The sequence below is a fragment of the Mauremys reevesii genome, linkage group 10 (assembly GCF_016161935.1).
Source record: "Mauremys reevesii isolate NIE-2019 linkage group 10, ASM1616193v1, whole genome shotgun sequence".
Classification (NCBI taxonomy): domain Eukaryota; kingdom Metazoa; phylum Chordata; order Testudines; family Geoemydidae; genus Mauremys; species Mauremys reevesii.
In genome coordinates this window covers 68,326,404-68,350,553 of record NC_052632.1, presented here as the reverse complement: position 1 = coordinate 68,350,553, position 24,150 = coordinate 68,326,404, and the positions used below count along the sequence as shown (strand labels likewise).

At 39.2% G+C, this 24,150-nt stretch overlaps 2 protein-coding genes across 9 annotated transcripts in view; one reads left to right on the top strand and one right to left on the bottom strand.

Annotated features, from left to right (window-relative positions):
• The window catches only part of TMC7 (transmembrane channel like 7), a 26,592-nt gene extending 23,476 nt beyond the window's left edge, over positions 1–3,116 (top strand). For 2 of the 3 annotated variants that reach the window (XM_039490530.1, XM_039490531.1), the window contains 2 exons: positions 161–239; positions 1,693–3,116. In XM_039490530.1, coding sequence (XP_039346464.1) covers positions 161–239; positions 1,693–1,752 — 139 coding nt within the window. In that variant the 3' untranslated portion in view covers positions 1,753–3,116. Of the gene's footprint in view, positions 1–160; positions 1,659–1,692 lie in introns of those variants that run through there. The other variant, XM_039490529.1, reaches the window with a different exon arrangement.
• Positions 3,111–24,150, bottom strand: LOC120372946. 6 transcript variants are annotated; one of them, XM_039490524.1, is made up of 11 exons: positions 24,060–24,126; positions 22,660–22,750; positions 19,111–19,290; positions 18,692–18,741; positions 17,698–17,815; positions 14,792–14,949; positions 12,649–12,749; positions 10,192–11,600; positions 8,019–8,158; positions 7,170–7,283; positions 3,111–4,173 (listed from the first exon to the last, which is right to left on the bottom strand). In XM_039490524.1, exons 1-10 carry the CDS (start codon positions 24,110–24,112, stop codon positions 7,178–7,180), a joined length of 2,406 nt encoding a protein of 801 aa, XP_039346458.1. In that variant the 5' UTR covers positions 24,113–24,126; the 3' UTR covers positions 3,111–4,173; positions 7,170–7,177. The 6 variants fall into 6 exon arrangements, with proteins under 6 accessions (XP_039346458.1, XP_039346460.1, XP_039346462.1 ...); XM_039490526.1 differs by lacking the exon at positions 3,111–4,173 and adding an exon at positions 23,666–23,764 and having other exon boundaries at positions 5,758–7,283; positions 24,060–24,150; XM_039490528.1 differs by lacking the exon at positions 3,111–4,173 and adding an exon at positions 23,463–23,550 and having other exon boundaries at positions 5,758–7,283; positions 24,060–24,094.

Below are 24,150 nucleotides of genomic sequence, written 5' to 3'. Positions count from 1 at the left end.
TATCCAGGGTTTACAGTTTGGTTCACTGGCTCTCAGCACCCCCACTATACACATTGTTCCAGCACCCCCGGCTTAGTTTGGTGTACACTATAACTCTCTGTTTTTCTGAATAGTTCTCTGTGTATGATGGTAATATATTATACAAATTTCCTGTTTGCAGCCTCATTATGTTCTATTTCATTGCCTTGGCTGGAGCACATAAACGGGTCGTTGATCAGCTCAGGGAACAATTGGTTATGGTAAGATCTCGTACAATGTCTTCATTTCTACCTCCCCTCCCAAGTTTTTCAGTTGTGTTGCACTAGAAATCAAGCATGCAAAGAAACCAGCTGTTTTCTTGCTCCCTTTTATTTCTCTTTTATATAGCCAGGTATAATGAGAACAAGAGTGTATAAGTACCTTCACAGGGAGAAAATACAGGGTACTAAAGGGCTCTTTAATCTTGCAAGAGTTTAAAGGAATAATAAGAACCAATTGCTAGAATCTGAAGCTAGACAGATTCTATTAGAAATAAGGCAACTCCTCCCCCCCCCAAATTTAACATCTCTTTATGTCTTCAAATCAAGCCTGAATGCCTTTCTGGAAGAGATGCTTTACTCAGACACAGGGTATTGTGTGCAATACGGGGGTAACTGGGTGAAATTCTATGGTCCATGTGATACAGTATATCAGACTAGATGATCTAATGATCCCTTCTGATCTTCAATTATTAATCTCTGAAAACTGTAATTAAGACAGAAAAATAGGAGGTGTCAAGTGACTGACCCCATCTTAGGCAGACTATTTCCTTTGGGGATTTTATTAATGTTCTTGCTAAGAATGTTTCTTAGCCCCAAGCAGAGAATAAATCTGATTGCCATATAGGTATACATATTCCATTCTATTTTATATCACTGCTCTTTGCAAGTACTATGTATGCAAAAAAATACTGTGATATCTGACTTTGAGCAGAGTTTCCAAATCTGCATTTACTAATACAGCTCCACATGCCTATATATTATTAGTTATTATTATTATTATATGTCTGTATTACAATAGCATGAAATTGGGCCCTGTTCTACTAGGAATAGTTTTAAAATAACTAACTTGAGAAACTACTGATGAGTAGGGCTCAGACATTCCACATAGAATCAAACCATTCCCAGAGCTTCGGGGATTTGCAAGCATGAAAATAGCATCCACACGTACCTGTAGTAATGTGCTCTTTGGAGATTAGCATTATCCTGGTTGGAGCAAGGTTTTCTCTTGAAGAGTGCAAGCAGAGCTTCAGTCAATGACTATTACACTTTGTAGTGCATGCCCCTGCATGTATATCTAAGGATGGACTCCAGCTTTTGGTATTTAAACTTTGATTGTGTCTGAGAAGGGCATGTGTGTTAATGTATATTGGGGGTGGAATTTTCAAAAGCCCCTGAGTGATTGAGGAGCACACGTGTCATTGAAAGTCAATAGGATTTGTGCTCGTAAGTCACATATGTGCTTTTGAAAAGGAAACAGTGCTAACTCATGTTAAAATTACAATTGCCTTGTCTTTACTAGGGATATACCATGTGGTAGTTACCATGTGGTAACAACCCACCTTTTTTCCTAGTGAAGAAGAAGTGAATGTGACTTATACGTATAGATAGATTGGAGAAACAGAATGTCATTTTCAAATATATTTATTGTGTTTTATTTTAACTGTCTTTTTAGGAGAGTCGTGACAAACAGTTCCTAATCAGAAAGTTAACAGAAGCTCAGAAGCGTAGTTGAAAAACCTCCAAAAGGAAATTGTGTGAGATGGGTTTTGACATTTTGAGACTTTACAGAACCACTAGATACAGCAGGAACAAACATAACAATCTGTAGGATCTTGAAAACTGAATCACTAACTAGGATCCGGATCTTTCAAACAATTTTGTGCATGCTTAACTTTAAGAACACAAGTAATCCTACAGCTGCAATGGGACTACTTGTGCTTAAAGTTAAGAATGTGCACAAATGTTTTCAGGATTGTGGCCTTAACCTGTTTGTACCATATTAACTCTGCACAGAAACTCTCTGGTAGGACTATTTATGCTGCTAGGGTTTAAGATTGTCAGTGTTTACATTAAACCCCTATTTTTAGGGGGTTTTAGATTGCTCTAAAAATGTGCTCTGAGCTGAAACTTTGCCTGTGAAGTGTCTTTGCCCAGAAACCATTTGAAATATCAGTTTATCAGTTTATAAATTATGCTGTGGGAGTAGAGGGGGTCGAGGGAGAATAGGAATTGCTAGTTTCACACTTTTCCAGCTAACTTCTCTTTTAAAACTGAAGTGTTGGAGGCATCTAGGTTGCTATGCTGAATTAGCACATTGGGGAGGAACAAATAAAATTTGTATTCATTTAAGTAGATTTCCTCAATATTTTTAATATGTAGACTTAGAGCTTTTCTCTGAAACAGCTATTATGGTCCGTCTCATCTATGGTACACTGGAAATTTGGCCCTAAGAGTTTCAGAAGCAAAATACAAAGAAAGGAATTTTGAACAAACACTGGGGAAAAACCAACTGAGGACAGATCCTCAATTGGTGTAAATCAGTGTAGTGAAACTGAAGTAAATGGAGCTAAGCCAGTTTACACCAGTTGGGGATTTGGCCCTGATTTTATGCCTGTAATGTACTGTTACTCCAATTTTGTTCTGAACAAGTTTTGAATGTTCTAGTGCCTTTCTGGCTTAACTCTCAGGTGTACATATTTTAAAGCAAATAAGTAGCAACTTTGCAATACAACATTTGGAAACATTTATACTCTTATATGCCAGTACCTCTTAAATGCACTACTTTTTTTTTTTTTAAACAAGAACTATATTTTTATGAGAGAGTAATTTCCAAATACTCTACCAGATTTCATTATTTGAAGAATGTGCTTCCATTGCTTAGAGTTTTCTATAGTGCATTGTATGTATGTATGCGTATGTTACTTGAACTCTGTAGAGGATAATTTGGAACATGTTACACAATAGCAATAAGTATTTATGCAAGCCTCTAATGTACTGTTAATCTTTAATATGAGAGATCCTGTATCTTTATGACTGTATATCTTGGAATGTTTCATTTTTAAAAAATTAACATGCATTAAACAACTTTGAATCTTATCTAGTGTATGAACATTTTTAAAAAATAGTTAATTTTATTGAACATTTCAAGGCCAATTTACACCAGCTGAGATCCCATTCCTTTATTATTTCTTAAGCTTTTAAAATATACTTTCCTTTAAAGAAAATGAATACGCTATGTATTTTGTGAAGAAGTTTTAAAAAAAATATTCCCTAATAGCTGGCTCTGCAAACTCAATACAGGATCTGAGGGTATGTCTGCATTGGAGTTAGAAGTTGTAAATTTCACCCAGAGGAGATCTATCCATGCTAGTTCTGATCAAACTAGCATTCTAAAAATAGCAATGTAGCCACAGCTGTGGAGGGGCTAAGGCACCTGAGTATGAGCCCATCCGAGACCATCAGTCTTAGTTATGAAATCCCCCCAAAATTCATGTAACAATAGGTTTTGTCCTGATGCAGAGTAAAATAGTTATTTTTATAATCAACAGCACCATGGTATTTAAAGTTATTTTTTAGAAGATTTAATTGCTAAAACTTATAAAAAACATATAAAAAGACTACCTCTTCTTGTCATAAGGAATTGCTCTTTTTCACCATTTCAGAATATACTAATAAGGCTGCAAAACTTAAGCACAGAGCTTACTTGCCAAATCTGCTTTAAATCTAAAGCTAAAAATAAAATCTTTACCACATTTAAATGTTTGTGCACTTTGTGGGGGAAAGAATCGCATGAGTCAAACCATGTTAAAATGTTATGAGAATTGAATATCACCATTTCCAAGTCAGTTTCAGCTCTGAAGAAACTAACAGAAGGATTGATCCTGTACAAATAAAGGCAATATGAGTTTTACCACAGACTTCAGGGCCAGGGCCTAATTGGATCTGGATTACTCTTGTGTTCAGTGAATCTCACTTAGGATACACACTTTTACTAAATGCTTGGCTTTTAGTGCTAACAAGTTTGAAAATCTGGGTCACATTTAAGGCAACATGATGTTATTGTGTCACTTCCATTGGGCTGGCTTCCATAGGCATCATTAGCATCTACAGGGAAGTCAGTCTGCACTGCTGAAGCCTCGTTGTCTAGAGCTAACTGTAATGACAATGAGCAACAGCTTTGACATCTGTTCTAAAAAATTTTTTAAAAATGCATCATATTTATACTCAGTTGAGAATGAAGTAACTGTCTTGGAAGGGAATTAAGAGCATTTGTGTCTTTCTATTTTATCTCCACTTCATGTGGTTCTAGGAAATATCCTATCTGACTCCTGGACCCCTTTCCCACAGTGGTATAAAAATAAGTCTTTCCTTGGAGTAATTTTATCACTTTAAAAAATCCAGTTGACTGGTAGGAAATATTTTTATTATAAATTACAAATATATTGGGCTTTTTAATACACTGATTATCAGAGAGACAGTAAATTTACACTAATTTACAGGCCAACACAATACTTACTAGTAATATAATTGACAGTAATTTTCTTTCAAAACAGGAAATTCCATTGAAAGAATGTGTATTTCACAAAAGGTAAAAATGAATAATTGTGACCACAGTCCTGCAAAGACATGCTTAGCTTTCCCAGTGTGAGCTGTCCCGCTAAAGGCAGGGGACAATTCAATGCACAAAGTTAAGTGTGCTAGTACGCGTAGTCATGGTAGTAAAGTTAAGCACATATGTAAGTCTTTGCAAGCTCAGGCTCTGTGGGCCTAATCATGCAAGCTCTCTGAATGTAGAACTCTCAGTGAAATCAATGGGAGTTCTGTGCATGAAAGACTCACAGGAGCAGACCCAATCATGGTGCCACTTCGATTTTTTTGTATACACTTTTACTCCTGGGGGAATTCTGCACAGGCACAGAATTCAGGTCCCTCTGCAGATTCTTTTGCTTCTCAGTGGAAAATGATAGGGAAGCAAAGAGAATCTGCGTGAATGGTCATGTGCCCACGTGGTTTCTGGCAGGCGTAGTTTGGGGAGGCATTGCTCCCCCAAACAGAGGTGAGATGGGGTAGCACAGGGGGTCAGATGCCACTGCCACCCCTCATTCCTGTGAGCGCAGAGCTGCCTGACTGAAGAAGGGTTCAGCTCTGGCTTCTGACTGCAGCTGGATGCCGCCTCCTGGGTCCTCGTGCTGGTTGTGCTCCTCTTGTGTGTGTTGGGAGCCTTCCTGTTTTGTGTACAAGGGGGAGTGCCTGTGGCGGGGCATGGCAGAGGTGGGAGGAAGAGGCAATGGGGGAGAAAGATGTGGTACTGAGGGGAGGGAGGCAGGGGAGAGTGGGGAGAGGAAGGGGGAGAGGATGAGGCGGGGACAATGGAGAGGGAAGAGAAGGAGAATGGAGTCTGGCATGTGGTGTCCCCTTGGTGGCGGCGGCGGCAGCAGCAGCTGGGGCTTTCCTGTTTAAGCAGGCCCATCGAATTCCCCATCCTTCCTGCACCTGGACCACCCAGACAAGCAGGACTTTGGAGCTGTGCTCCACTCCAGCTCCAGGCAAAAACTTGCAGCTCCACTGCTCTGGAGCTGCTCTGTGCTCCAGGTCTGGGCTCTGCTCCAAAGCCCTGCTGAAAAGCCCCTGCAACCAACTGCACCTGGATCCCCATGCCACCAAGCCCCACTCCCCCAGCACCCAGACCCCTCCCCATTGAGCCTCCCCCCACATGGACCCCCCCCATCAAGCGCCAACTACCTTCACCTGGACGCCCTTGCAGAATCCCATTGCCCCTGCACCCAGAAACTCCCCCCATGAGCCTTTGTGCATCCAGATCCTCCAATGAGCTGCCTGCACCCAGATTACCCCACACACAACCCTCTCACTCCGCTCCTGGATCTCCCCACACTAAGCCCCTCCACACTTGGCTTCTGCCAGGCTGAGCCTGCCTGGTGCAGAGGGGCAGGGGCTGGCCTTTGTTAGGGTGGGTGCAACCCCACCGTCGAGTCTGTATTGCGGGGGGGTCTGCAGGGTGATCTCCCACCTCGATGCAGCCAGGGGCCTGTGGTCCCCGCTCCCATGCTTGAGCCTCCACATTTATTTGTTGACAAATAAAATGCGCAGAATTTTTAGTTTTTTGGTGCAAAATTCCCTCAGATGTAACACTTTGTGCAGGTGTGTGTGTCACAAATATTACACTTTTAAAGTAAATACTATTTAGACCCCCAGTCCTGTAGGCTGAGCTAAGCATGCAGACCCTTAAACCTGCACAAAGCCCTAGTGAAGTCAGTGAAGCTCTGCATGAGTGCAGAGGTTTCCTCACATGTCTCATCTTGCATGACTGGGTTTTTAGTTGCACATCATTACAATAGCTTTCAAAAGGAGCTGGCATGATGTGCAGTTGTCCTAATTTAGCTGGCAATATGTAACTTAATTCAGTAGAAATCAGCATAGCTGTATGTGGTGCACTTTATCTAATTTTAAAAGCATAATCAATTATTCATTACAGCTTAAATTAACGTAGGGCTTGATTCTGGTCACAACAGGCACATGGGCGCTCTGTCAAAGTCCCTTGATGAAGTTTTGCAACAAAACAGAGTCGTTAAACATAACTGAGGTGGGCTGTGTGTGACGGCAAACAGTGCAAAGAATCATAAGTAGTTTACAAAAGGAAAAGTCATGACATGTAGGGAGAAATGCTCGCCCCGTTGAAATCAAAGGCAAAACTTCACTGACTTGAATGAGACCTGGATATCACCCACTGTGATAATTAAGAAGTTAAAGGAAGTTGAGAGGCCAAATATCCTTTATTTTTCAATAATTGTTTTTTAAATGTAGTAATATTTAATGGTTTAAAGACATTTAAAAATCCCATAATCCACTACACTAGCCATTAAATGTATGGAGGCTTGTTTGGTAGCAGCTGACTGGGGAGATCAAGAACATGATTTTTTTGTGAGAACTCAAAGTCATGTTTTTTGTCACAAAAGTGAGAAATATAATGCCTTAACTAGTGCAATGTATGATGCTTTAAAGCAACAGATACCATTACATACCTACTAACAGAGAAGGAAACACCATAATATTTGTATATAGTATCTGTTCTGGCTCTGGCATCTTAAGTTTGATTTTAAGCATTTTTTATTCTAACAGTTTACTACTGACCTGATAAGTTATGTACTAATGTAATGTGGAAAATGACAGAAATACAGTACTTGACTGGTACTGACACTCTTAAGTGCATGATCCATATTTGCTCTCCCTTCTTCATCTGTGGAACTGTATGAAAATCAGTGACATAGATTTAATGCATCATAGCGCTGCTTGACAGAGACCGATGCATCGATATGAGCTGAGCAGACTTAAGACTTGTCTACATGACCCGCTGGATCGATGGGCAGTGATCGATACAACAGGGGTGGATCTATTGTGTCTAGCCTAGATGAGATAAATCGACTGCCAAGCGCTCTCCTGTCGACTTGCTGCAGTGAAGACACCGCAGTAAGTAGATCTAAATACATCTAATTCACATAGCTGAAGATGCGTAACTTAGATCCATTTCCCCCCCTCCCACCCAGTGTACACCAGGCCTGAGACTCAGCCCAGACAAGACCGAGATAATGCCTATACAGAGGATGAAGCAAACTGAGGAAATGGCAGAAATTGTATCAGTATCTCTGATTAATGGCATATCTTGGTTTGGTTGGGGAATTTGTTGGATCCTGAGTGGTTTCTGGATGTCCAGACAGCAATTTAGATTGTAAGTGCCTTGGGGCAGAATAAGTAATATTCATTCTTATCTTGCACTTGAGAGGGGTCTTACATTTTCTCTTATGAATTTGAACCATCCCATTGTTATCCACGATTTTACCATCAGGTGAGACTACTGCAATGCTATAAAAAGGAAGGCATCATCAGGTCCCCAATATTTAATACCAACTCAAAGATGTGGATCCCTGAAATGGAAACGAAAGGCCTATTCTGGTTCTTTTCAGGTAGAATAAATATTAATACCTGAAATGGAAGGAGTCTGTCTGAGAGAGCCTCTCAGAGGTGCTAATCTTCTGCATTTCCTCTAGAACTCTTTGATCAAGATGGCCTGTGCTGGAGTCTGAGTTTTCCTCCTCTTTTTGGTCAACACAATTGTTTTCTTCCTAGGATGACAAAAATGGAATTATACCTGTTAAAGATTTTCCTCCTTGAAATGTTTGTTTTAAATTAGACTTGATGGGCTGTCATTGCAATTGTTATAATTTCACATTGTCCAGGACAGTTGCATTGTCATCATTTGGGTTCTGTTGTAATAACTGGGCCTAACATTTTACTCTACCTGTGAGCTCAACTTTAAAAACTATGTGAAAGTTCATAAGATGTCACAATAACCTACAATAAATGTTGATGGGAAAAGGTACAACAAGGAGACAGAAAAACTAAATTAGCCTGAACAAAAGGGCCTACTGATATGGTTCAAGGACTGTTAAAATCAAACTTGGTAAAAACAGAAGATGTGAAACTGGAAATTAATTAACCGGTGTGGGAGATATTAGGCCTAAATTAAGGTCCCTAAAGATAAAGGTAATAAAGGTAATAATTGGAGATATACCAATCTCCTAGAACTGGAAGGGACCTTGAAAGGTCATTGAGTCCAGCCCCCTGCCTTCACTAGCAGGACCAATTTTTGCCCCAGATCCCTAAGTGGCCCTCTTAAGGATTGAACTCATAACCCTGGGTATAGCAGGCCAATGCTCAAACCACTGAGCTATCCCTCCCCCCAATGTTAAGATACTTTAACATAACATGGAAGAACAGAAAGAGGCTACTGGAGTGAACTTTACCATACGGCAGCCACCCCCACCATCTCGTGGGATCCCAAACCTTCTTTGTCCTAATCCTGAGAGACGGCCTGACCAGACTGGGCCAAAGAGTGAGACTCAGATACCATCGCTACCTCTACTGGCTCCAGCTGAATCCCAAACACCACGTGGGATGAAATGGGATCAGATTTTGACCAAAGCAGCTTCACCACTAAAAACTTCTCTTTTACGCAAAAAGACAGTTTTAACCATCTCTAATACCATCTAAGAGACTGTGAAAAAGGGGGGGTTTCCTTCTAAACCGTTCTCCAGCTAAGGTGAAAGGGAACAAGAAATGTTGTTAAAATGAAAGCCTTATTTAATATTTTACATTTCAAATGCTTTAACTGCTTTTCTTTCTTTGCTATATCTTTAATAAAAGGTTGAAAGGATTTTTAATGGTGTACATGCCATGGTACAAAGCAGGCTGAGGTCTCTGTATACCAAACCCTGACCCTGTTTAATGTTGAACAGTGACTGAGTTATGTTAACACCTTTTAGCTCATATATTCCCTCTACTTTAATACATCAGTTCATAAGTCCTCTAGATGCACTGTGGTGCCAATGGAATATTATTTCACTGAACTATGTCAACAGAAGTGCATGGGACCACATAAAGATACTGGTTTCTTTAGATAGGAGATACTGTTTGCTGAAATTGTATCTGCCATTCAGAGTAAGAGTGAGGGCTAAAAAGCTGCTCTGTGTGAGCACTTCCTCCAATTTTTCTGGGTGGATTTTATGCTAAGAGCACTAATTAGGGCAGGTGCTGGTCAATCTTTGACACATATGATTGGCCAATTAAGCTCTTGTCCTGAATGGTGACACCTCTATTATGCCAATCCTAAACCCTTGGAGCAGACTGCCACTCATGCTGAATTATGTTGCTGTTTGAGATTTTCCCCATCTCCATGATGGTGTGTGTATAGTAGGAAACCTTGTAGCCAGAATTCACTACCAGTGGCAGCAACAGTGAAAGCTGTTGTGCGGCTAGGACTCACGGGTTTTTACTACTGTGTCATCTGACCCTAGGATGTAGTGGTGGTGAATTAAGGCTATAGAGTTTGCAAGTGTAGACAGGCTGTAGAAATTAGTGTGAGAAACTCTTTTTCTGAATCCCTCACTAATTTAAGTATTTCCAAAGATGTTTAAAGGCTATTTTTACATCCAGGCTGTTAATTTTACATGTCACGTTTGGTCTAATATGATTTAAGCAGCCAATTTACAACTTTTTCTTTAAAGGGGGTTTCAAATGGAAACAGAAACTGTTGCCTACTTAAAAAAGCACTCAAGAGTTTTGTTACATTAATAACATAATTTCACCAAGCTCTTACCATCTGTTCATGTACGTCATATAATGATCCAAGACTCAGGCTATCAGATACAGATGATACAGTGAACTCCTCTTCTGACTGTTGGTTTTCTAATGCACCTAAAATACTTGTTACTGTCACAGATGAATCTGAGAAACTGTCTTGTTCTTCATCAGATGTTTCAGATATAAAGTTAGGTTGTTCTTCTGCACAGGTGCAACAACACTGAACCTTCTGTGGGATGTGTGCCAATTGCCAACCACATGGGTCTGTTAAAATAATGTCACTTGTATGTACATTACTGATAGTATCCTGAACCTTCTTGTCTCCTGTGGATTCATTAAGGATGAAAAGCTGGTTAGATAATTGTTGTATACTTTTGTTATCAAAACTGCTGTCCAGATCTTTAGGCTCAGATGCAGTTGAAGTAGGTGATGCATCTTGCTCCATTTCCAGGAAAACTTGATGTAAAAAGCAAGGTGCTCCAAGTGTGACCCTAGAAAGGTGTTCTTCATTTTCATTCTCTGGAAGTTGTGTCACAGTCCCTAAAGATTTACTTTCTGAAGCAATGGTTTGAATTCCATAGTCATTTGTTATGTTACAACTATTCAAGTTTACACAGCTACATTTCTGTTCAGTATTTCTGGAAAACTGCAATGGACCTTGGAAATGGACCTTATGGGATTCAGTATTTTTTCCTGTAGCTAATTCACACAAATCTTTCTTCTTTTTTTCGTGCTGGTTACTTTGAGGTCTCTGATGAAGGCTGTTACTTGTGTTATTTTGGCTGTAGTGAATGCCACATTTAAGAGCCACAACAGAAGCTGTTTGTTCTCCCGTGTTTTCATTTATGATTGGGGTTTGTGCATTTGTGGAAACAGTATGAATTATTTTCTCATTTAATTCCCTGTTTCCTTCACTATTTTTTCTTTCTTTTTGATGTAGTGGCATATTCCTGGAGTTCTCCATTGGCCTTCCCTGTGAAAGCTTGCTAGACTTACTGCCTCTGATGCCTGAATGCTTTCTACTAGGCACCTGGGCTGACTTTTGCCTTTTCAATTCAGATGACTTATAGAGCCACCTAGAGATGCATTTATTTTTCTGAGAGTGAGCAAAACTTGTCATACCTGATATACGGCCAGTACTTGGCTCTGTATCTTGGCATTCAGACATCACTGAAGAGCTGCACAAGGCAGAGGACGCTCCTTCATTAAGCACATTTTTTTTAGAAGCTTTACTTCTGTCAGTTCGTTGTGCATAAGGAGGCACGGTACTTAAGTACAATGAATTTAAATCACTTGCTCTTGTAGAAGTTTTAGAAAATACACTCTTATGTTTAGATGAATTACTGGAAATATTAGATGATCTCTCAACTCTGACCCGTCCATTTACATTTCTACTGTTTTTTTCTTTCTTGTCTTTGTTCGTATCTAAAGTAGACAACATATTTTTAATGACTAATTTTAATATTTATTTAACAAAAAATCCCTCATTCCCTGGCACTTTACTATTATTTTAAAACACAACAATAAAATGGATCAAACAAATATAGTCTCCTAAAAGTGAATGGAAAAGTCAAGAGGGAAAAGGACAAGTTGCAAAGTAGATAATTAGAAGTCATGACAAGAAAGGACAAAGTGTTTATCAGAGAGAAATCAAGACGAGAATGAACTTTCAGAAGAGATTTGAAGAAAATCTGATGTAAAAGACTGAATCAGAAGAGGGAGCAGTACAAAGGGGCAGAGCACATATTAGGAAGTAACAGAACAGGAAAAGAATCTCTTGCAATATGTACTTTGGATAATATGATGTTAGACCAAGGTGTGTGTGAGTCTGTTAGAAGTTTGGCAACAAAGGTTATATCTACACAGCAGCTGGGATAGCACTTCCCAGTGTGGATAGTCAGACGCACACTGGCTCTGGTTGAGCGAACACCCTAAAAAATAGCAGTGTGGCCACAGCGGCAAAGGCTGGGACTAGCTACCTGAATACATACCCAGGGGTTGCACAGGTTTGTACTCTAGTAACAAGCCCGAGTTGCTGCCCATGCCACCATGGCCACATTGCTGTTTTGCAGCACACTAACTCAAGCAGAGCTAGCTTGTTTACCCGCATTGGGACGCACACTCCCAGCTGCTGTGCAGATACACCCCAAAATAAAAAATAAGTTAAATTCCTCTCCTGCTTATCTGAGATGGATTCTGCACCTCCAATGTTATTGTTTTAACAGTAAAGGTGTCAAAAGAATACCTGAAAAATGTAACAATCATTTGCAAACTTGCAATTGTGTTTAGAAACAATTTCAGTACCTTCTAAGACCAACTGCTACAATAATTTAGCCTGCTAACAATCCAGGAATCAGCCGTGCATTTTCAAATGGCTTACTTGGTTATTCTTTGAGATTTTTCATTGCAGGCAACAGCTGTTTTCTAAGACATGGTGAAAAGGATTGAAAAGTATATTAAGAATGTAACTTACTTTTCCCATAATCATTCCTTGGATTTTCTTGGATAAAGTCAGCATTTGATTCTTCTAATTTGTTCGTTTCCCATGTACTTTTAAAACAGAATACATCAGTGCTATGAGAAGTATAAAATAACTGTTTCAAAACAAAATCAAGATGACTTGTCATACTTAATGAGATTTATAGTCTTGTTCATTATTTTTCCTGTCTTTTCTAATGTACCTATTCTCTGTATCAGATTGTCTCTCCTCATACAATACTGTACACTGACTCTCAATCAATGACTTATAGAAAAGTCTTTATATCTTTTACTGCTTTGCATGATAGCTATAATACACAGCATAACAAAAATAAGCAATTTGGCATGTTAATTATTTCTCAGTCTCTGGAAAGGAACAATAACTCCCTTAATTCGGAAGGGCAATCTTAGAAACTTGTTTTCCTACAATCAAAAGCTCATTTAATTATAAGGATTTTGTTTTTATGCAATCAGACTAGACTGACTTCGGTTTCTAAATATAACTAGGAATCACAATAGAATGAAAAGCAGTGATTGCTGAATTGATCAGGCCCGATCGAGCATCTCTCTGCCGGTGCCAAAGAGAAAAGAGTGTGAATTCTAATATAGGACTTGGGTTAGATGCCACACACCACAAGCTGCATACAAATACGATTTAGCCAAATTATTTGGGGACCTGAGAATATTTCAGTAAATGGGCATTTGGACAGTGAGGGACTCTACTTCATGGGAAAGGTCCTTTTTAATTTCCCCCCAGATAACCAGGGTTTTGATAAACTAGGTTTGACTGTACTATGGTAGTAAATGTCCTTCTGATTCACTGAATAATTTAATAATCCCAGTGATCTCTGTACATCCCAACTACTGTATAAACATATCCACTCATACAGCATATGAGATCACAGCAGGCAGGCACAGTTTTATCTCATGTATAGATAGGATCTATATTAAGTATAACTTGTTTAATATCAATTATTTAATGTTACACAGCCTGATTCTCCTCTCTTTATCCCAGTGTAAAACAGGCCTAGTATCAAGGAAATCCATGGATTTACATTAGTTCACAATTGGTCAAAATGAAAGGAAAAATCAAACCAATAATGACCATTTTTAAAAGAAATGGAAATAGGTGGACATTTATTACTAAAATAACAAGGTATGTGAAATATAGGGCCTACAGAACTTGAGCAAGCTCTTTTAAAACACCTATTGGTGTCCAAATTTTTTTAGTTGACATGCCCCAGCACAATAAAACCTAAAATCTTTTAATGCAACAGTCAAAGCCACAATTGCATCCACAGCAAACAGTTCATCAAAACCCTGTTTCCTGTGCCTAGGTTCCTCCGTTTTGTCTGCATGACTTCTGTAAATTAAAGTGCACCATTGTGCTGTGTGCAACCACACGGATTTGATCAACATGTGGTCACTGCCTCAGGGTGTGATTTGTTATCAAGTTATTTTGGTATTTGTGATCTGAAGTTAGAATGTCAGACAGTCTTTTAGAAAGAGGAAAGATCTGTTTTGCTTTTGCTTAGGGTCAGACACTGAGCATTCGAAACTTCTATTAATAAAAGCTTCTCTGAAACATGAGATGTGCTAATGTAGAAGTTACCTAGTTTCAAATGGGAGATGGTGGGGACTATATAAAGATTCTCTCTTACATACATTTCATATAAAAAATCTGGGCCTCTAAAACTTTCAATAAGAGACCAGTCCTCCACATTACATTTGACTTGATCTACCATGCTTGGAAAGACTTATGATTGTGAGAAGTTTCTCTCAGTAATGCTGCCTTTCTACAGCTGGCCTCTTTATAATTTATAGGATATCTTGTGGATTAAATACTCCAAACATATGTCCTCTTATTGTTTTGATAAAGTTTGGGTGGGACAAATGTCAATAAGTCTGATAACACAAATAGGGTAATTTAACAGAAAAGGTTCAGCTAACTTTAAAAATTAGAAAGCTATAAAGAAATCCTACTCTAACATCTGATACAAATTTCCAATCTGATCCTCTAAAATGTGAAAGTGCTGTAAATGTTTAAAACAGCGTAAAAAAGATAGAGTATAAAATTATAGGCTATCATAATTTCACTCAGCTGTGCTGCTGAAAATCTCTCTGAATTGTTTTCACACCTCTTAGCTTCATAATCATGGGGATCTGGAGAGATCACAAGAGGAGGTGCACACTGCTTGTAGTAATGGTCCAATCTTTGAACATTTTTAGCTTCTTTCCTCTTCTGGGGTGAGGCACAGTCTGGCTTCTTTATTTCCTCCGAAGAGATTTCACAAGTCTGAGAAGAAGATGTGTAATTATATTAATAGAAATCTTTACAAATTGAGTTTGCTACAGGTAAGCTATTAGTTCATAAACATTTCTCCATTAATTTTGTAGTCAGCACAAGCAATAATAGTTTTAACCACTTTTCCTCTTCCAAGGCTTACATGTTATCTATTTAATCCTCACAGTATTCTTGTGAGATAGGGCAGCGTTATTCTCACTTTCACAAGGGGGAACTTGTAGATGCAGAAAGAGAGTATGTCTTGCTTAATGTTTTAGCAGGAATCTGTGTCACAGCCAGGATTAGAACTGAGGAAATCCTGGCTCCCAGGCCTGTGCTCAGGCCCACACACTAACATTCCAAGCTTGATTCTCCTTTAAAGTGGGTGCAGATAATTTACACTCACTTACATTTTAAGGCCACTTTACACTGTCATAGAGACAGAGTTTAAGGCCAGAAGGGACCACCATATCATCTAGTCTGATTGCCTGTATATCACAGGCCACCGCCACCCATCCACGCACTAAACCCAACAACTGAAATTAGACCAGTGTAATACAGCCCATAGCAGACTAGACTATTAGGGGAATAAGGACAACCCAGGGAATTAATAGAGCAAATAATCAAACAGTCAATTTGCAAACAACTAGAAGATAATAAAGGTGATAACAGTCAATATGGATTTGTCAAGAACAAATCATGTCAAACAAACCTAATACCCCTTTTTGACAGGGTAACAAGCCTTGTAGATGGGGGAAAGTGGTAGATGTTGTATATCTTGACTTTAGTAAGGCTTTTGATACTGTCTCACATTACCTTCTTGTAAACAAATTAGGGAAACATAACTTAGAAGGAGCTACTATAAGGTGGGTGCATAACTGGTTGGAAAACAGTTCCCAGAGAGTAATCATCAGTGGTTCACAGTCAAGCTGGAAGGGCATATCACATGGGGTCCTGCAGGGATCAGTTCTAGGACTGGTTCTGTTCAATATCTTCATCAATGATTTAGATAATGGCAGAGAGAGTATACTTATAAAGTCTGCGGACGATATCAAGCTGGGAGGGGTTGCAAGTGCTTTGGAGGATAGGATTAAAATTCAAAATGATCTGGAAAAACTAGAGAAATGGTCTACAGTAAACAGGATGAAATTCAATAAGGACAAATGCAAAGTACTCCACTTAGGAAGGAACAATCAATTGCACACGTACAAAATGGAAATGACTGCCTAGGAAGGAGTAGTGTGGAAAGGGATCTGGGGGTCATAGTGGATCACCAACTAAATGTGAATCAACAGTATAACACTGTTGCAAAAAAAGTGAATGTCATTCTAGGATGTATCAGCAGGAGTGTTGTAAGCAAGACACAAGAAGTAATTCTTCCGCTCTACTCCGCACTGATAAGGCCTCAACTGAGGTATTGTGTCCGGTTCTGGGAGACACATTTCAGGAAAGTTGTGGACAAATTGGAGAAAGTCCAGAGGACAGCAACAAAAATGATGGAAAGAGCTAGAAAACGTGACCTATGAAGGAAGACTGAAAAATTGGGTTTTTTTAGTCTGCAGAAGAGAAGACTGAGGGGGAACATGATCATAGTTTTCAAGTACATAAAAGGTTGTTACAAGGAGGTGGGAGAAAAATTGTTTTCCTTAAACTCTGAGGATAGGACAAGTAATGGGCTTAAATTGTAGCAAGGAAGGTTAGGTTGGACATTAGGAAAAACTTCCTAAATGTCAAGATAGTTAAGCACTGGAACAAACTGCCTAGGGAGGCTGTGGAATCTCCGTCACTAGAGGTTTTTAAGAGCAGGTTAGACAAACACCTCTTTGGAGTAGTCTAGTTATTACGTAGTCCTGATGGAGTGCAGGGGACTGGACTAGATGACCTATTAATCATCCTTCCAGTCCTATAATTCTATGTGCCACAGGCAAAGAATAGGAGGGACCATGGTGCACCAGTGCCCGAGGCCCCTGCAGTGGCTGGGAAATGATTAAGTGAGAGAAACTAATCCTAGCAAGTGACCTGCTATATATATACAAAATATTCTACATTGGTCAGTCTGTTTGATGTGTTATGGTCAAAAGTTTCACATAGGGATAAATTAATGAATTGATTGATGAGGTGCTGGCTTCAAATGTCAGCACCTCTGAAAATCAGGTCACTTATTTCGATACTTAAATTCATACTTATTGGTCTGATCCAGAATCCGTTAAATCAACTGAAAAAACTCAGATTCGTTTAAACAGGCTTTTATCAAATCTTATGTTTGAAAAGTGGTTTTGCTTTTGTTGTAGAAAGTATAAATGTAGAACCCAGTATGTTGTCCTTGACTTTATTTGAAATAAAGACTGTACAGAGACAAAAGAATTGATATAATTGTATGGTGTTTTTTAAATAAGCTGAGGATCAGGGAAGGTGAGGTTTATTTACTATAAAAGAGTCTCTCCCTGGGCAGCTGTGTATTTCTTCATTCTGATGCAAGCTGACCATCCCTTGATAGGATGGCCCCGGTCCAATTAGTCTGTTTCACTGTAGAGAGCGGAAGGTCATGGGTATTTTCAACTGGAGGTGGTCTGGTATGATTTTATGGAGCAGCAAAAGCCTTTGGCTAAATTCTGCTCTCAGTAATATGTGGATTTACAGTCAGAGTGCAAAATTTGATCCTTTATCATTGCAATTTATAGGGAACTTGTTAAAGTGCAACAGTCGAAAATGTTCTGTTACCTCTTTAATGATCAAAGTAGCATGACCTGCATTACTTACCGCCGCAACAATTAGCTTTGAAGCTGATGAAATGAGCCTCATGACTTCTTCTTGTGATGTGTATGGGGGAGGAGGAAATTGAGATAGTCTGGAAGGGAAGCTGTGCAACTTCTTTGTTCTAGTTAAACATGAAGAATATATTTTAATCCATGTTGAAAGAAAATTCTATACATATCAATAGGATATAATATACCACGTGTTTGGGAATGTCAGGATTGTAAATAAATTGCCATGATTTCAAAACAGGCAGACTGCTGTGAATATGGTGAAATGTATTACATTATTCTATGAGCTGTTATGCAAAGGTTTGTATGTGGACATTTTGAAGCTGTGGTATAAAATAAACTAGCTTCTCAATAGTTTCTGTTTTATTAACTAAATTGCAATCATGGAAATGATTATTTTACCTGAAGTTATAAACTGGATTTCTGTGCTATGGTTTCAGAGATTATTTTTACATTTACGTTTCTGTTGGGAAAAGAATAGGGAGAGCCCAGCATTTGATTTGATCCTTATGGAGAAAGGTCCGTTTTGTATTTCTATACATGATGATCCATGTCTCCTCTTCCTGTCCTTTTACACAGAGATTGCCAGCACCCTTCCTGTTTGCAGCTGTTTATTGGGATTTAGGTTCATGAGTGAATTATGCTCCATAGAGCAATGCCAATCTAAAGGCTCTTCCATGCAATTTTCAGATTTTCTCCCACCCAGTTATTCTATGCTCACCATTTCCTTCATACATACACTTCTCAAACCTCCCCACAGCCACCACTACAATATTCCTCTTCCAGCAAAGATAAGTCAGTGGCACTTCTACTCCATCTGGAAACTCATCAACCTGACTTTCTTAAGCTACAGTTACTCCCATAACTCAAGCTTCAGTGGCTTAGGAGTCATACCTGGGTCTGCAGTGTAGCAGTATATTGCACTGCTGATATATGTGGGCTGGCCCAAGACAAATGCTTAGTAGAATTTACTGTGATTTATACATTACCCTTTTGTACTCCTTGCTAAGACCGGGAAAGGTCTGTCCGTTACAACATCCTTCAAAAACAAAAACAAACAAACATATTATTGCATTTATTTAATGCAACTCTGACGGTAATTATCTTCTTCAGAGAGACTTTAGTAAAGCAGCAGAATCTCTCCTAATTATTTTCAGGTTTTTTTCTAAACTATTAAAACAGGAACTTTCTTCTTTATCAAATTGCTTTTGTGCTTGTTCATAACATTACTTTTTATTGTAGTGATTTTAGCAGGCCTATCTTCATAGCAGCTAGATGCAACCTTAAAGTACTTTAATGACATACACGTCTGATAGAAGGGGAAAATTAAAAGCAAAAATTAAACTTCTGTGTTTGTATTTGAACAGGAAAATACTTTATATGTATAAAGAAGAACATTAAGTGTTACTTGTGCCATTTTCTTTTTGATTATCTTAATTTCCTGTTGTCTTTCCGGGCTGCTCTGTAATTTTCTTTCGCATTCTTCAGAATTTCCTGTATACATTCGAAGAGATGCTTCGAATTTACAATCTGTAAAATTATGCTTGAGACACTGATCATATTTTTGTTCAGCAAAGTTTCCAGGATGCTGTAATAAATAAAAATGGTAGAAAATTATGGGTAAAATATGGATATTTACAGAAGGAAAGTCAATCTTAATCCATGTAGATAATTACTTATTTAAGAAAGACATTCATTTTACATGGTACAGTAACACACAAAAATGCATACCTTAGTCACCAAACTCCTGATTCAGGAAATTACTTAATAACATGCTTAACACTGTGTATATGCTTAAGTCCTACATACCTCAGTCCCTTATATTTACAGACATATGCTTGTTATTTTCTGAACATGGATGCTCCCCTGAACCGTCACGCAAACTGTACACTTGTGTTTGCAGGATAGGTAAACCATAAAAATTAGTACTAAAACTACTCACTAAGGATTGCTCTATTTAAAAAAAAATCAGCAGTACAATAAAGGCTCTTGTTAAACCTTAGTATAGAAAGCATGTTGATGATATGATGCATAAAATATTAGATAGATTCTACTTAGCAGCTTTTCATCTAAGAATTAAAAAATATTATACAAGCATTCATTCATTGACTTTCCCAAGTCAACGGCAGAACTGGCAATAGAATTCCAAAGTCCTATTTTCACTCATCACTGTCCTCTGGCGTTACCTAGGGTCCAGTCCTGCAAACAAACACTTTCACATGTCAGTAACTTTATATCGGCAAGTCATTCTGTTGCACTCAGTGGAAGTAATTGTGCACGTATTCATGCCCATGAACGTAAGAGTTTGCAAGATCTGTGCCTGCCTTTGTGTTACTGCATAGCAGATGGGAGATTAATGCAGGTAATTCACATTAACACAGAATGTGCATGTAAATTTCTATGCAGCAGTGGGAAAATAAATGTCACTCTACAAAAGAATTTCTATACATTTTCACAGGAAAAGTTATACATTTTTCCTCTGGCTTGTTAGAGATTTCCTCATTGTGCAGCAAAGAGGGTGTGACAAACTAACAAGTAATTCAGTGTGCAAAGTACACTTCCTCATTAAAATAAAATACAGCGAAAACCCTGTTCTTCCAACTTATCAGGTGTCTAAGTAGCATCAATTTACAAACTGGCAAACTATGATGATTAGTTGTTCTATTTGTTTAAGGACTCTCAGAAAAGTTTTATATAACCTAGCAAACCTGCAACATAAGATGTAACCCAAGGGAAAAAAAACCTTCTCAATAAGGAATGCAGTTTCCAAAGCGAATCTGGAATTGTGGATTCCTTAAAATTTCCAACCGTTCCACTAGCAGTGCAGCTTCATCAGAGATAGTAATGGAGGTGTCGAGGGGGGCTGGCTACTTGTGTTTTAACTGGCTACTGTGTTGTCTTACCCAGCTCAGGAGAGGTCTCTGAGACATGGTGGTTCAAATGCCAGTAGCAACCTTTACCCTGTCTATTCTAATCACTGTTGCTACCACCCAGTGGTATTTCTAGCAATAGAAAATATTAAGAAAAATGTTAGTGTGGACAAGACCTGGGATTTCTGAATTTTATATTGTTGAACAGCAAATACCATGCCTTCCATTTGGTCTTGGTTTTATTTTGGTCTTAACTTTTATTCACAAAAGTTATTTACTTTGTGTTTGTTTCTTTGTTTTTGAAAAGGCAAATATGTTATGAAGTGTCCAACTTTGGGGCAGAGAGATGGGGTCAGAATTACTGATACGAAGGAGAGAGAGAATTTTTTTGATACAAATGTTCTTTTTGTGCTGGTGGAAATAAAACATGATAAATATTGTGATGATCTGAGTGGTGAGTTAAAGAAGGCATGCACCACTTCTGGTAGGGATCAGTACTTGGGCCTGATTAAGGAAAGCTATTAAGTACATGTTTAAGTTCCAGTGATGCCAATGGGACTTAAACACAAGCTTAAAGTCAAGCATATGCTCGGGGTGCTTTCCTGAATCGGAACCTTGGTTAGCCCCAGATTTCATATAGGATCCCTTGATAGCTGAAATATCAGGTATACATACAGCTTTGATGAGGTACTACAGTATCTGCAGATAATTTACGACCCTGGAAATTTAGTCTGTCCAAATGTCTGAAATCTTCTACAAGGTACAGCCAAAAGCAGCATATGCTTGCTCCTCAGAATACAATACATACATACTACAGCTCAAATTCTGCTTAGATTTAGATTCCTTGCAACTTCACTGACGTCATTAAGGATGCACGTAACCCAATCTTTAGTATTAAAAGGACTTCAAAACATGACTCTCTGGACTAGGTAATAGATAATTGGTGCATAAGAAGGTTCCACTTCTTATGCTCAATTTAATTTTACATGGAATTAAATATTTATATGGATTTGTTTTTATAAGAACATAAGAATGGTTATACTGGTCAGACTAATGGTCCATCTAACCCAGTATCCAGTCATCCAACAGCGGCCAGTGCCAGATGCTTCAGGGGGAATGAACAGAACAGGGCAATTATTGAGTAACCTATCCCCTATCATACAGTCCCAGCTTCTGGCAGTCAGAGGTTTAAGGACACCCAGAGCATAAGGTTGCATCCCTGGCCATCTTGGCTAATAGCTACTGATGGACCTATCCTCCATGAACGTATCTAATTCTTTTATGAAACCAGTTATACTTTTGGCCTTCACAGCATTCCCTGGTAACAAATTTAATAGGTGGACTGTGCATTGGGTGAAGAAGTACTTTTTTTATGTTTGATTTAACCCTGCTGCCTGTTAAATTTCATTAGGTGACTCCTGGTATGAGTGTTATGTGGATGGATAATTAACACTTCCCTATTCACTTTCTTCACACCATTCATGATTTTATAGACCACTATATCATATCCCCCCTTAATCATCTCTTTTCTAAGAATAATAGTCTAAGCTTATACAGTAATATTGTGAATATTTCTAAAGCTAAATAAAATATTCAGTACCCTCACATGTGTACGAGTTAAATAATCAATCACCAATTGCAGTATCTAGTATATCCTCTAGCAAGGGACTATATTCTGGTCTTGCAGGGAGAAGGATTTGATGATGTGGTAGATTTTTTTTCCATCATAAATTACCACAACCCAAAAGAGAAAAGAAAAGCATACATCTTCCAGTAACCTTAACGGTCCTCAATTTCAGTTGCTTTCAATAAGAATTTAAAGGAAGAAACATAGCAACAGTAACTAGGTCAGACTTATTTCTTCAGCATTTCTTGGGCTTCATTAGTTCATGCAGATCCTGATCCTGCACTGACATTCACTCAGGCAGACCCCTGTGTCTGCACAGAGCCCCACTGATATTACGTTGCATCTTATGTTGACTTCAGTTGGAGTCTGCATGGACTCAGGGATCCATCAAGGCACAGAGTGGTGCAGGATTGGAGCCTCTAGCCCTTTAAAAACAATATGCATTTCAGAAAATACTTACCATATAGAAACTGGAACTTTCAGCCTCATTCCTGCTTGCTCCTGATAAATCAAAACTATCTTCTTTTCTTTGAACGTCAATGTAATATTTTCTACACAAAACATATTTTCCAGTTTCAGTAAAAGAAAAATAGAAAGTGGGATGGGCAAACTTTTTGGAGTTTGGGATCTTGTGAATCTCTTGCCTATTTCTTAGAGTTGTAAATCTAGTTCATGTTATATGACTATTTCAGCTCTAATTTAAGTTCATCTTTCCACCCCCATCCCCAAGAGTTATTCCATTTAAAAACAAAAATCTAGTTTTCTAGCAAAAAAGAAGCCTGTGCTATTTATTAGAGACAGAAGCACTCACTTCCTTAAGGTGTTCCTCAGCACCCAACAAAAAAGTTAGGCTTGCACGAACAGGAGCCTCTGTATACAGTATATACAGAGAGGCTGTGTTACTAGTAGTATTGGATTCTTATACTCTGTTCCCCTTTTCAAATTGCTCCCTAAGCAAAATGTTAACCCAGTAACATTTTACTTTGAGCTGAAGTATTGAACAATACTAGAGACAATTTGACCTATTTCTAACACTAATCCATAGCCATTTACTCCCCCCATCTCTGTTCACCCCTCTCCTAGTCACCACTCACTGTTTGTCTTCTACCAGGCACTAACCACCCATTCCCACTCATTTGTCCCCCTTGTACTCATACTCAACACCCATGTGCACTTCCCTTACATATATATCTATACATCTCCCATGTACTCCATGTTCATGCACAAACCCCATACCTAGACACTGTTCATCCAAATACACACCCTCGGATACCTCATATCCATATACCGCCCATGCACCAACTATAACCAGGCATCCTCATATTCCTGAGTAACCACACGGTCCTGATGCCTATAATGCAACCATCATACTCATATGCTTGAAATCCCATCCCCATCTATCCCTGGGCAACCCCATATCCACTCATCGCCCTATCCTATGCACCCCCCTATTCCGATGCACTCACCATTGACCCCTAAGCTCATGCTCCCTCCATGTGCCTCCCGTACTCATGCAATATCCATGCGTAACCCACACACCGTCTGGCAGTGGTGTTCTGTCCTATCTAGTGGTGCCACGACCACGTAGAGAAAGAGATTAATGAGTTTGCTCTACAGCCTGAGCTAACAAGCAGTTGGCTTTTAGCTCATGATGACCAGGGTCTGTCGACTTTACACATGCACGTTGTAACCCGCAATCCTCTATTCCCAGTCCCACCCTATATACATGTCCCCACCCCACCCCATATCCAGGCGCTCTCCTGCACCCCCATCACCCCCCTGGAGCCCCGCTCACCAACGCACCCGCCACCCTGCTCCCTATATGCACGCGTTCCTCTCTCTCCCCCCCCCGCCCCTTACAGTCTATGAGCCACGGAGCGGGTGAGGCCCCTGGTGGAGACCCGCCCCGCCATATCCCCGCAGCAGGCAGCACAGTCCCGCATTCTGGTTG

What these genes read in the sequence shown, in the direction of transcription:
- LOC120372946 (XM_039490524.1), bottom strand. Translation starts at nt 24,112, where the DNA reads ATGGCGGGGCGGGTCTCCACCAGGGGCCTCACCCGCTCCGTGGCTCAT. An exon ending in CGCTCCGTGGCTCATAGACT is followed by an intron (nt 22,751 to 24,059) that starts GTAAGGGGCGGG and finishes TGTTTTGTGTAG; the next exon opens with AAAATATTACATTGACGTTC. An exon ending in TTAGCAAGGAGTACAAAAGG is followed by an intron (nt 17,816 to 18,691) that starts GTAATGTATAAA and finishes ATGTTTAACTAG; the next exon opens with AACAAAGAAGTTGCACAGCT.